This window comes from Zootoca vivipara, chromosome 5, assembly GCF_963506605.1.
Source record: "Zootoca vivipara chromosome 5, rZooViv1.1, whole genome shotgun sequence".
NCBI classification, from domain to species: domain Eukaryota; kingdom Metazoa; phylum Chordata; class Lepidosauria; order Squamata; family Lacertidae; genus Zootoca; species Zootoca vivipara.
In genome coordinates, this window is record NC_083280.1 from 84821909 (window position 1) to 84835082 (window position 13174).

The 13174-nt window shown below is 45.8% G+C and overlaps 1 protein-coding gene across 1 annotated transcript; it reads left to right on the plus strand.

Moving 5' to 3' along the window:
* The first annotated feature begins 243 nt into the window (after positions 1-243).
* COMTD1 (catechol-O-methyltransferase domain containing 1) lies at positions 244-8804 on the plus strand. Its single transcript, XM_035138558.2, has 7 exons — positions 244-433; positions 2127-2254; positions 3533-3638; positions 5387-5505; positions 6352-6406; positions 6756-6889; positions 8532-8804. The coding sequence occupies exons 1-7, from the start codon at positions 352-354 to the stop codon at positions 8682-8684; spliced, it is 777 nt and encodes a 258-aa protein (XP_034994449.2). The 5' UTR covers positions 244-351; the 3' UTR covers positions 8685-8804.
* The last annotated feature ends 4370 nt before the right edge of the window (positions 8805-13174 follow it).

A 13174-nucleotide genomic window follows, 5' to 3' on the forward strand; every position in this document is an offset into this window, starting at 1 on the left:
GCAGAGGGTTGGACTAGATGACTCTGGGTGCCCCTCTTCCAACTCTACGATTCGATCATTCTACGATTGTCCAGGCTTTCAGCCTTTTCGCAGCTGCCGGGGGTCGAGCCTGCGACGCCCCGGCTGCTCTACCCACAAGACGGGTGGGCTTTCCCCTAGTTCCGCTCCTGCACGCGCGCGCCCGCTCAAACCGAGAATTTCCTCTCCCTTCCCGTGACGACAGCAAGAGCTTGCAGGCGTCACGTGAGCGCGGCGGGGAGAAAGTCCACTTCGGCGTGCAAAGCTGCAGGAAGTCTCCTCCTTCCCTAGCACGCTTTCCACGAAAACCTCAAAAATAAAACCAAAACAAAAATGCCCGCTTTCAACCTCTCCAAAGAAGCAGTCGTCGGGACTGCAGCGCTGGGGTTAGTTGCTGTTGCTGGATTCCTAGTAGGTAAGATCCTGCGACTAGATCCCTTTGTCCTCTGAGTCCGCCTTGGAAGCAGGATCCGCGTGGGCGCCGCCCTGTTGCGCGTTCCCCAGCGGCCCCACGGCTTGGACCGGGCGAGGGTGGAGGAGTGGCTGTGCTGAGGGGGCAACCCAAACCCTAATGGTTTAGGGTTGGGGCAAGCCCCAGTCTCCCTTTAACAGGACAAATTGAGGGAGTTTAGGGTTTTGATACTATGTGACACTCAATAAAAAAGAAAAGGTAAAGGACCCCTGGACAGTCAAAGGCGACTATGGGGTTGACGATGGGGTTGTGGCACTCATCTCCCTTCAGGCCAAAGGAGCCTGTGTTTGTCCACAGACAGCTTTCCGGGTCATGTGGCCAGCAGGAGTTAACCGCTTCTGGCGCAACAGAACACTGTGACGGAAACCAGAGTGCATGGAAATGCCATTTACCTTCCCGCTGTAGTGGTACCTATTTATCTACTTGCACTTTTTGGCATGCTTTCGAACTGCTAGGTTGGCAGGAGCTGGGACAGAGCAACGGGAGCTCACCCCGTTGCGGGGATTTGAACTGCTGACCTTCTTGACTGGCAAGTTCAAGAGGCTCAGTGGTTTAGATAGACCACAGCGCCACCCATGCCCCTTGTACAGTGGCACCTTGGTTCTCGAATGCCTTAGGTTGTCTAACGAATCGGCTCCCAAACGCTGCAAACCTGGAAGTAAGTGATCCAGTTCAGAAGCTGAACGTCTGACGCGGCTTCCGATTGAGTGCAGGAAGCTCCTGCAGCCAATCAGAAGACGCGCCTTGGTTTTCGAATGGTTTTGGGAGTCGAACAGACTCCCGGAACGGATTAAGTTTGAGAACCAAGGTACCACTGTATAGTGTAACAGCCCTCCTGTTCAGGGCTGGATGGAGCCTGGAGGAAGCAGAGTTCCACTGTACAGTAGTGCTATGGTGCTCTGTTCGGTTTGGCGGGCTGTGGGAAATCACATTGCAGCAATCGGCATGCTCCCAGTCCTGTGACGCCTTTCTAGAGGAAAGAGGGTGGGACCCAGCCTTGATGTCTACTGCCCCTGTCCCAGGGCTCTTGTGCTTTGATGTACACACTGAGTTTGGGATGAGCTTTACCATTAACTTCCATGAAGAAGACAGGCCTGTAAATGATTGCATGGGCAGATCTGATTCCGCCATTGAAGTGAACGGCTTAGGGAGCTGGGTATGTTTAGCCTGGAGAAGAGAAGGTTAAGGGGAGATAATAGCCATGTTCAAATATATAAAAGGATGTCATATAGAGGAGGGAGAAAGGTTGTTTTCTGCTGCTCCAGAGAAGCAGACACGGAGCAACGGATTCAAACTACAAGAAAGAAGATTCCACCTAAACATTAGGAAGAACTTCCTGACAGTAAGAGCTGTTCGACAGTGGAATTTGCTGCCAAGAAGTGTGGTGGAGTCTCCTTCTTTGGAGGTCTTTAAGCAGAGGCTTGACAGCCATATGTCAAGAATGCTTTGATGGTGTTTCCTGCTTGGCAAGGGGTTGGTCTGGATGGCCCTCGTGGTCTCTTCCAACTCTATGATTCTATTATTCTATGAACGGGGGAAACCCTTAGGTGCAAGGGAGCGATGTGTGCATGCAGTCATACCTGGGCTCTTTGGAAGCTTACGGGTTTGTATGCTTGTCTTATTTCTTTCCCAAAAGGCAGAAGATATTCAGGCCTTCCCTTTGGAACTCCCAAAAGCCGTTTCCGAGGGAAAAACAGCCCATTACTGCAGTACGTACTGGATCACTCCTTGAGGGAGCACCCAGCTTTGAAGAAGCTAAGATTGGTAAGTACGTCTTTCTAACTGGGTCTATCTGACGACTTCAGCTCTCACATAAGTGCCCCGTTCAGAGTCCACTTAGGAACTTGCTCATTCTCCAGAACTGGGTTTTGTCTTCTCCATGAGATGATAAGGGTAGACACCCCAGAAGATGTTTATTTTCCACAATGCTTTCTTTCCGCGTCAGAACCGAAGCCACTCTGTGTTGTTTCGAGGAAAAGATCTATGGGGCCCACAATGAAACCCACAAGCTCCGCCCCATGTTTCTGTGCTATTTTCACCAGATAATCCCCATATAGCCTTCTAAAAAACAATAGAAAATCAGTAAAGACCAGGACCTCCCTTTGCCCCTGTAAATGTGGCCATGCTGACTTCCATTGCAAGTGGAGGTGCACACTGGCTGGCTGAATGCTGACTCAAGACAAGAGAGAGAGGTGCTCAGTTAGGTTTCTCCCCAACCTGCTAGTCTTGTTTGGGGGGGAATGAAGCTTTTGCTTTCCTGAGAGAGTGTTGCATCACGTGAACACCAGGCTGTGTTCCTCTGAAGTGGAACTGCTAAGCCACAGTGAGAAGTAGGCTGTATCCTCGCTTGGACTCTCCTTTCCCCTTGCCGCTCTGAACTCAATTTGAAATACCCTTGCAATTCATCGTGGCTGCCCCCCCCCGTCCGCGCTGGGTGCCACGCCCCCACAAACGGCGTGCCACGCCCCCAGGACGTGTGCCAACCCCGCCCCCGTCTGCTCTCCGCCCCCTGGTGCCGGAGCGTGAAGCTCTGCCACTGCATGTAACAGTTTTGAAAATGTGTATCCCTGTGTTACCTGTCTATTCAGTTGTGGATCAATAGTTTCCCCACACCCCTGCTATTCAGTGTACAGCCTTTGCCATTATTATTGTGATTATTATTATTCGTCAAAGTTATCGGTTGCTTTTTCTTTGCTAAAGGCAACTCAAATGACTTACAGCCAAATATTTTATGCAGAAGCAGGGGGAGGTTTTCAGCTGGAACTTGCCCAAACTTAGAGAACTTGCCCAAACGAAGAGATCTTGCCCAAACTAAGAGAACAAGCGCGGCATTCCTGGAGAGTTCTGGCACCTCTTTTGCTTGAAAAAAAATAGCACTGTGCAGAAGGTTATTGTCATTTCTCTGGTCATACAGATGGAGAAATCAGCCAAAGGCAAATTATGTTCACATGCACAAACAGCCCCCACACCCCATAATAACTTATAGCACTGGTTACTGATCAGTAAGTTAGCAACTTGTAATAAACAGATGTTCTTTTCTAGGTCACTTCGAACCTTCCCAATAAAAGGATGATGGTGTCCATTGACCAGGCCCAGCTTATGGCCAACCTGGCGAGGCTGATCAAAGCAAAGAAGGTCATTGAAGTAGGTAAGTCATTCTGTTTATGCAGGGATGGCTCCAGAATGATCTGTAGGCTGAATTGCAGGATCTGTGGGTCATGTGGCTGTTGCCTGCTAATCACATCTGGAAGAGAAGTGACCTTGCGTCCACTGGAAGTCTGGCATCCAATCACTTTCTTTCTTTCTTTCTTTTAAAAAATTCCACATAAAAAATCCAATACGTTAGAGAGAGTGTCACCATCCCATCCCATTTTCCATGAATTTTTTTTTCCATATCCTCCCCCTATGCTACATCCTGTCTCCCCTCTTTTTTAATGTAGTCATAACACAATAATCTTTCATTCTTTCTGTCGCTCATAGTTTGAAACCCGCTGGCGGGTTCTTTGTGCTATAGTATTTCTTCAAATAATTTGAAAAAGGTTTCAATTCTTCAAAAACAAAAACAAAAAACCCAACCAATCATCATTATATTCTTGTATTTTATCTGTTAGCATGGCTGATTCAACATAGCCCATTACTTTGCTTAGCATCCAACCAGTTTCTAGTTTCTGTTCTTTGGCCCCAACATTTTGCTTGACTCTAAAGATCCCCGTGTTCTTTTCAGGCTGTGGACTGAGGCAGAGGAACAAATACTCCCAATTCTGCCACAGACGTTTGTTCTTTTAGAATTTCTGTGACTTTCTCAGCATTCAATCTTAAAACACCTTAAAACATTGTGTTGGTTTCTCCAAAGATGCCTCAGTGCCTGAGCCCAGTCTGAATTATCCTAGCTTCTTTGAGCTGAGCTGGCCGGCTTCCATGTTGAATGGAAGCCTAGCATTGAGCAGGCTGCAATCTCTTAGGCCAACCATTCTGAGAAGTTTTATTTTTCCAGGAAGTGGCTTCCGAACGGCGCTGCGTCCCAGACCATATTGTATTCCCAAACTTGCCACAGCTCCTGCAAATGTACATTGACTGCGGTTAGATTGCTCTGAGTGTTGTGAAGTCGCAAGGGCAAACACTATAAATAAGTAAGCATTGAATAATTGCATTTCAGGGCTTAACCCACGGTCAAGAGCACCATTCTGAGCTGCTTATAGGAAGGGCACGGCAGGGCCAAATGAGAGACAAGTCTCAAGGGCTGCATGGGTGGGGAAAAAACACTTGGCACGCAAGTTTCAGTTGGGCCGTCTCTGCCACCACCTCCACTTCTGTATTAGTTACTAGAGACTGCAAGATAATTCGGGGTGGGGCAGAAGAGAGCAATTTTGGGGTTTTGCAGAGACACCACAAGCATCCGTGCAGGATTGGTCATTGGACAAAGGAACAAGAGATTTGTGGAGTCTGCTTCTCCCTCTCTCTCTGCTGTAGCTTTCTCGTGACACAATGGCATTCTACAAATAGGACATGAAAATATTCAAAACCCTACCAGAGAAGAATGGCAAATCAAGTTGATGGATTATGCCAAAATGGCCAAAATGACCGGAAGAATCAGAAATCGGGAAGATTTTAATTTTAATAAGGAATGGGGACATTTTATAATTTATCATAAAAACCATTGTAAACCGTTAAAATTGTCAGTAGGATTGGAATAACCCACCCAAGAGGCCAGGATATTATTTTTAATATTTCTCTCTCTCTGTAAACAAGTACTGAGGACATCCGCAGTCTCTCATGCATGGAGGAGGTTGTGTAAAGATACCAGTTAAGAATGGGATCTAGAACTCGTGGAACTCCTGTGTCGCAGAAATAGGGACCAAGCTCCAACAACTGCCCGTAATTCCTGGTGTGTTTCAGGTGTCTTCACAGGGTACAATGCTTTAAACATGGCTCTGGTCATACCCGAGGATGGCAGAGTCGTCGCCTGCGATATAAGCGAAGATTACGCCAATATCGGAAAGCCAGTGTGGAAAGAGGTAAATGAGCAGCACCGGCACACCTGGGGGATTGGGAGACCTGATAACCGGAGCGAAGCAATGTTTTGCATGGGAGATCTGTCATTTCAGGCATTGGGTGTTGTCACAGTTGGGTGTTGGCTACTCCCGAGTAAGCACTCCACACATCCTCTGGATTTTTCAGAGTTTTATTGTGCATGCTATATACAGTGGTGAGATGTCTCAAATCATGTCTGCTCTGCATTGGGGCAGAAGCCCGCAATAGTGTCTCGCTGGCTCTGACCGCCTTTTTAAGACTGGGCATCCAAACGCCCCTCCTCCTTGCTCTACGGGTCCTCCGTGGTCCCAAACCAGGCTCCTGAGGTGCCGTTCTACCCACCCCCTCCCTTCCAGCCCCTGCTGAAGCTAGCTCCTCCCCTGCTTCCCTGCTCCCAGCCTGGAGCTGAGCCTCCAGGACTCTGCAGAGCCCTGGACCCTTCTTGACCACTTCCTGTTCCTGGTTTTCCCTCCCAGACTTGCTGCTCTCACTGCTGTTCTCCCAGCTGGTAGAAGTAAGCAGAGTGGGCTTCTCTCTGCAAGCCCTCTCTCTTACATCCGTCTTAGTTTTTAAACTCTGAATCAATTGCAGGGAAGTACGAATTTGGTTGGCGCAGCTGGGCTTATGCGAGTATATCAATCTCTCCCCTTGATGCTGTTTCCTTCTATCTAAATCAGTGGTTCCCAGCCTCTTTTGGGCCATGCCAATCAGAAGCCAAAATTTGGTTTTCAAACGTTTTGGAAGTTGAAACGGACTTCCGGAACGGATTCCAATGTATGACTGTATGCCTTCCATAGGAAATAACCTTTTTTAGCCCTCTCTTTCTTCAGGCAGGAGTGGATCACAAAATTGACCTAAGGATAAATCCAGCCAGCCAAACACTAGGTATGTAAATAATACCTGAAAATTATAGAATGTGCAGCTGAATTGTGACATGTCATACAGGTTGAGAAGAGTAGATAAAAAAATGGGCTCACCATTTCAGTGGTGTGTCAGGAGAGGGGCTTAATGCAAAAAAAGCGTTGTTTTTCATAAAGGATGGTTTGCTTTCTTGTAGGCCCCTCACCTCTGAAATGTCAACTTACACAAAATCAAACTCCTATTAATATTATAGCAAAGCGCTATTGGACATTAGGCAATGCTAATTGGAGGAGTCTGCTAATTTCACTGAAACTGAACTGTCCTACAGATGTTTCCTATTTGAAATGAAATTATCCTTTTTTTAAATGTCTAGATGAACTTCTGGAAAATGGTGAAGCTGGGACATTTGACTTTGCTTTCATAGATGCTAACAAAGATGGATATGACGGTTACTATGAAAAATGCTTAAAGCTCGTGAGAAAAGGAGGAATAATAGCAATTGATAATGTAAGCACAGCATGCTTCCTCAGGAAAGTCTTGGGGGACCTTAAAAGTTCTTAACAAATTTATTGGAGCATAGGTTTTTTGTGGAGCCTGTTTAACAATCAAATACCAAATCATTTCAAAGAATTCCAACAGATAATTTGATTATATGAACACTATAGAATCATTGAATTGTAGACCTGGAAGAGGGGCACCCAGAGCCATCTAGTCCAACCCCCTGTGATGCAGGAATCTCAACTAAAGCATCCATGACAGATGGTCATCCATCCTCTGCTTAGAAACCTCCAAGGAAGGAGAGTCCACGGCCTCATAGATGTCCGCTCAACTGTCAAAACAGCTCTTACTGTCAGAAAGCTCTTCCTGATGTTTAGTCAAAATCTCTTTCCTTGAAACTTGAAGCCATTGCTTCGGGCCCTACCCTCCAGAACAGGAGGAAGCTAGCTTGTTCCATCTTCCATGTAACAGCCCTTTAGATATTTGGAGATGGCTATCATCTCTTTTCTCAGTTTCCTCTTCACCAAGCTGGACATTCCCAATTCCTTCAACCATTCCTCATAAGACTTGGCTTCCAGACCCTTGATAGGCAAACTCGGCCCTCCAGAAGCTTTGGGGACTACAACTCCCATCATCCCTAGCTAACAGGACCAGTGGTCAGGGATGATGAGTGTTGTAGTCCCAAAACATCTGGAGGGTCGAGTTTGCCTATGCCTGCCCTTGATCATCTTGGTCGCCCTCCTCTGCACATGTTCCAGCTTGTCAATATTCTTACATTGTGGTACCCAGAACTAGACACATTATTCCAGGTGTGGCCTGACTCCAGGTGTGGCAGAGTAGAGCAGGACTATGACTTCCTTTGATCTGGACACTAGACTTTTGTTGATGCATAGTGTCCAGATCAAGGGAATTCATAGAAGCCACTCCTTTATTTTGGGGTGACAGCGTTAAACTAACAGGCCCTCAGTCACATGAGTATGTTTTACCGGGAAAATACTGGCGATGGTGGACAGAGGGCACATATTATGCCTTTACTAACAGGAAGGAAAGGAAAGGTGGGGAGCATTTGGAACTTCGTTGGGAAGGGAATTATCTCATGTACCCTTAAAAATATCTCAGTTACTATTAGAAAAAAGACAAAAAGTACAGTCCCTTGTTTGGGAGTAAGACGGCTTGACTCAACTTATGAGCAAAGATTGAAATATAGAGGGCCTTCTCGGTAGTGGCGCCTGCCCTGTGGAACGCCCTCCCATCAGATGTCAAGGAAATAAACAACTATCTGACTTTTTAAGAAGACATCTGATGGCAGCCCTGTTTAGGGAAGTTTTTAATGTTTGATGTTTTATCGTGCTTTAATGTTCTGTTGGGAGTCGCCCAGAGTGACTGGAGAAACCCAGCCAGATGGGTGGGATATAAATAAATTATCATCATCATCATTAGATGGCTTAGATCTTATTTTCAGAGCTGCAGTCTACACTTTTCAAGGAACATTTTGGGAAATGGGCTTTTTGTTTCGTATCTGGTGGTACATTGGTCAGACTCCAGTGTCAGGCTCTAGGCATATATGGAAATAAATATAGATAAAATAGAATGAAATTTATGCAAATATAAGGATAAAAGGTGCGCTTTTGCTGTGTTTTACTTGTAATAGGTTTTGTGGTCGGGAAGAGTCCTTAAGCCAGCCAAAGATGACCTAGATGGCCAGCACCTCCATCAGTTGAATAAGAAGATCTTCCGTGATCCACGAGTGAATATTAGTATGCTCTCCATTGGCGATGGGGTGACGTTGGCATTTAAGCTGTAGGAGAGAAGCCCAGGGGCTGTAGATGGGCTGGGCCCTCCAATCATGGGAACAATGAAGATGAAATGATATATATATATTTGAGCTCGCCTCAATAAAATAGCCTAGACTTGAAATCAGCAACCGACATAGACGAGTTCCTTCTTTTCTCTATTGCAGTCATGGCTGAAAATCATGGAGGGCGCAAGGAAACTGTATTTTGCATGTTCTCAGTGGGGGGGTGGAAACCAAAAACTTGTATTTTCACATGCAAAATCATACAATGAAAATGAGCTTCAAAATACCCAAGGTGTTTCCAGGACACGTTGGACACCAGTTGCTAAAACGAGCAATTCATGTTGGGAGGTGGGTAAACTGCTTTGGTCTTTGTATGGTTGAAAGCTCCGAAGCGTAGAAAATTGCATGTTGGGGAGGGGTTCTAGCCGGCGTTTGTCCACAGACAGCTTTCCGGGTCATGTGGCCAGCATGACTAAACCGCTTCTGGTGCAATGGAACACTGTGACGCGCGCCAGAGCGCATGGAAGCGCCGTTTACCTTCCCGCCACAGCTGTACCTATTTATTTACTTGCACTGGCGTGCTTTTGGACTGCTAGGTTTGGCAGGAGCTGGGACAGAGTAATGGGGGCTCACTCTGCCGCGGGGATTCGAACTGCTACCCTCCAATCGGCAAGCCCAAGAGGCTCAGTGGTTTAGACCATAGGGCCATTTCCCTCCTACAATGATCCTTGCTTGTCTTCTACGTTAAAGACATAGAGAGAGCACGTTCATAAAAGCTGCCTCTTTTCTGATCCTGTAGCTGCCATTAGGGAAGACCCCCCCCCCCAATGCCCGCCTTGGCCAACAATCAATGAGCCATCTGTAAATTTGCCGCAAAAGTTAAGAAGGAAGCAGGGTGGAACTGGATACCGAGAATATATTACACCGCCTCCCATTTCCTCAAAGCGTGGGCGAACCCTGAGCAGCTTGTGTCGGGTTGTCTTGCATTCATGACTACTAAATATCCCTCGATTCTTTCTTTGATGCTAACGGCATTTTAATCTGCTCTCCATACCAACCCACTCCAGATATCATGGTTGTGAGTCAGCCTGAGGAGTTTCAGGAAAGCTATGGCAGGACATGTTTGGATATGTTTTCTGCCAGCTCTTCACCAGTAATATAATCCTACTTCTCCATTGCAAAGGCTTTACGTCTACCTACTCCAGTGATTTTTGTGTGTGTGGAATCTATGCTGCAAAACCTATTTTGGAGGTGCAAAAACGCGTGGAACTCTTTTGTGCATTCTTCCCTGCCTCTTTGCAAAGAGTATTCCCAATCCCCCCCCCCAAAAAAATCTGTGTTGTCAGCAGGAGAAAAAGAGAGATAGCTCAACCCTGCAAGATAAGTTGAATTGTTTCAATGCCCAAGAAGAAGTCGTCCCAACGAGAGAAGAATGGCTACAGAAATTAATGGACCATGCGGAAACGACAAAACATGTCCTAAGAATAAGAAATCAAGACAACAAACTTTTTATTAAGGAATGGGAAATGGTTCATTAAATGTCTAGAAATTGCAAACAGATCAGGACATTAGCAGGGTTAGTGTGGAAACTTGTAGTTTCGAAAACATCTATGAAAACAAGTGAACAAAGGAATAAGTAGAGATGGTTGGGATTTGTGGGGAAAGATGTAAGTAAATCTAAGGAACCGCAGAAAGAGAGGGAGGGAAGTCCAAGTTTGAAATGTGAGAATTAGAGTTGAAATGTTTGTTATAAATGAAAATTATTTTTTTTAAGAGAATTGCCTCAATGCCCTGCCTCTTCATTTGGGCAGTACCTCCTACCAAATGCAATATGGGGTCAAGGATCTCCATCAGCACTTAAATGAAAATCCCGATACAAAGGTACACTTCCTGGTTGCCTCAGCAGCAATGCCCTGTGGGCCGAATTAGTTTGTCCATGGCAAGCTAACTTAGGAAACCCGGGAAATTTGGGGTAGCAAGAGTGGGAGAGGAGTTTGCAAAGAGGACAGACTCTTGCACCTTTGCATACAAGAGGGAATTGGCAGGTTTGGGCAAGAGGGGGGCATTCCAGCGCACGGTGCTGCTGCTTGTCTGCCCCGGGGCAGAGAAGGTGAGCACCAAGTCCCCCTCTCTCACCAAGTTTGACCCTGCTGGCGTGAGGTTGTCCTTCTGTTTGAAACGCCCCATCAACGCACAAGCATGGCTGTCACACAGTGACTCTTTGCAGCTGCTCACAGCCTCTGTCATCTACTGCACTAATACAATAATACCATAAGAGTTACTTCTGAAGCAGGGCTTCAGAAAGAAGGGACTTGGCTAGACTGCTAAAGAAAAAGCCATTTATGTGCATTGTATGTGCAATATAACGTCGTGTGCCACCAGATGGCAACGTGGAGTCCTGTTTTTCCCTACTGGATTTCCCTGATTAAATTTACAGTGTTTTAAACCAAAACACTTATTTGATGCCTCTAGATCCAGCCCAGGAATGCATAGTTGTAAAACAGTTGGAAAGAAGAAAGGAACAATTGTGGTGGTGGGAAACATGCCAAAGGGGGGGATTAATGCACAGTTCCGAACAATGTATTTATTTCTCTCTCTTTTCCATAACAGCGAGTACATAAGCTGGCTGCTGTAATATTTATTCCTATTATTGGGAAGTTAAATATTGCCAATAACTCACTGGTTTCGCTCTGCATTAGGTTTCATATTATAGAGGTTGATTTAAGTTTGTGGAAACGCAAACATTTATCTCTTCCTCTCGTTCATATTACCCTCCTGAGTTCCAAGCAAATTGTGCCTACTTATATTTTATGATTTTGAGATAATTAAAATATTTTATGAAGGCAACTAAAAAATAAAATAAAAATCCTCCCCAGAGTTAGCGGCAAGACTGTTGATTGACTAGCGCTTCACTGCAAAGGGGGTGAGGTGGTGATGAATCATTCTTTAAAGGCTTCTAAGTTTCCTTTCATTGACAACACTAAACACAACAACCTCCTACACTGCTAAGGCTCCTGGGGGAAGCTGAATATTCACAACATTTACTGATAGCGCCACACCAGACTTACTAAAAATAATTCATGTTCGGGCCTTGCAGCCAGTTTTGAAAATAAATGCCAGACAGCTGCAAACATTTATACTGTAGTGCGGTTTTTGACCCATAAAATAATACAGCAAGGAAGAAATGAATGATAGAAAATTTGTGAAGCTTTCTGTATTTTTGTACTTTGGTAACCCGATAAAATATTTAATACAAACATTTTTTTTAAAATGAATGAAATGCCATGAGCAGGGGCCAGACTGTAAAAACTTAAGAGTCATAGAATTGGAAGGTACCCCCAAGGGTCTTCTAGTCCAACCCCCTGCAATGCAGGAATATTCTGCCCGGCGTGGGACTCGAACCCACAACCCTGAGATTAAGAGTCTCGTGATCTACCGACTGAGTTGTATGTTGCTACAGAAATGGAATAGAGTCTCTTACCACAGAACAGAGTCACTTTGACTCTTTTAAAACAAAACAAAAAAGTTGAATGGAATGAGGTTTGCTGTGTAGTTGTGGGGTAACATTGGCAGTGCCATTTCTCACATCTGTATCAATTTCCACACGTTCCCGTTTTTCCACAGTATCCCCTGTTGTTCCGTTGCTTGCCATCCACACCCATAAATGTACCTAGGGTGTGGGGTTTTTTTGTTTTTGTTATTTTTTAAATATTCTTATGTCCCTCACCTGCCTTTCCCCATTCTGAGCACATGTGCAGGTATTTCTGCATTCAGACATTTATGGACCTGTACATATCTTTATTCTGACACTGAGAAAGGAGGGTGTGCGGTCTGAGCCGCATAAACGCCAGTGCAAGGAGAGAAGAGGCCAGGAAACTAAAGCTGGCTTGGGGTTTCAGCCCAAGCCGGCATCCTGGTTCTCTGTCAACGCCACATGGTGTCAGAAGTGCTGGGAAACAGCAGTCCATCCGAGTGCAGAGAAAGCCTCATGACAACCAGTGCGTTTCCGAGCACAATTCAAAGTGTTGGTGCTGACCTTTAAAGCCCTAAATGGCCTCAGCAGTATACCTGAAGGAGCGTCTCCACCCCCATTGTTCAAAACGGACCCTGAGGTCCAGCGCCGAGGGCCTTCTGGAAGTTCCCTCACTGTGAGAAGCAAAATCACAGAGAACCAGGCCTTCTCAGTGGTGGCTCCCTCCCTGTGGAACGCCCTCCCATCAGATGTCAAGGAGATATAAACAACCACCTGACTTTTAGAAAACATCTGAAGGCAGCCCTGTTTAGGGACGTTTTTAATGACTGATATTTTAATGTATTTTTACATTAAACGTAAATTACAATTGGGGGCTAATTCGCTTCAGCTCCTCTCTTGGGTCCTATCAGCGCTATGCCCTGAAAGCAGTATGGCGCCGCTTTAAATAATCACGGCTCCCCACCCCGAGAATCCTGAGAAGTGTAGTTTGTTATGGGTGCCGAGAGTTGCTAGGAGACCTTTG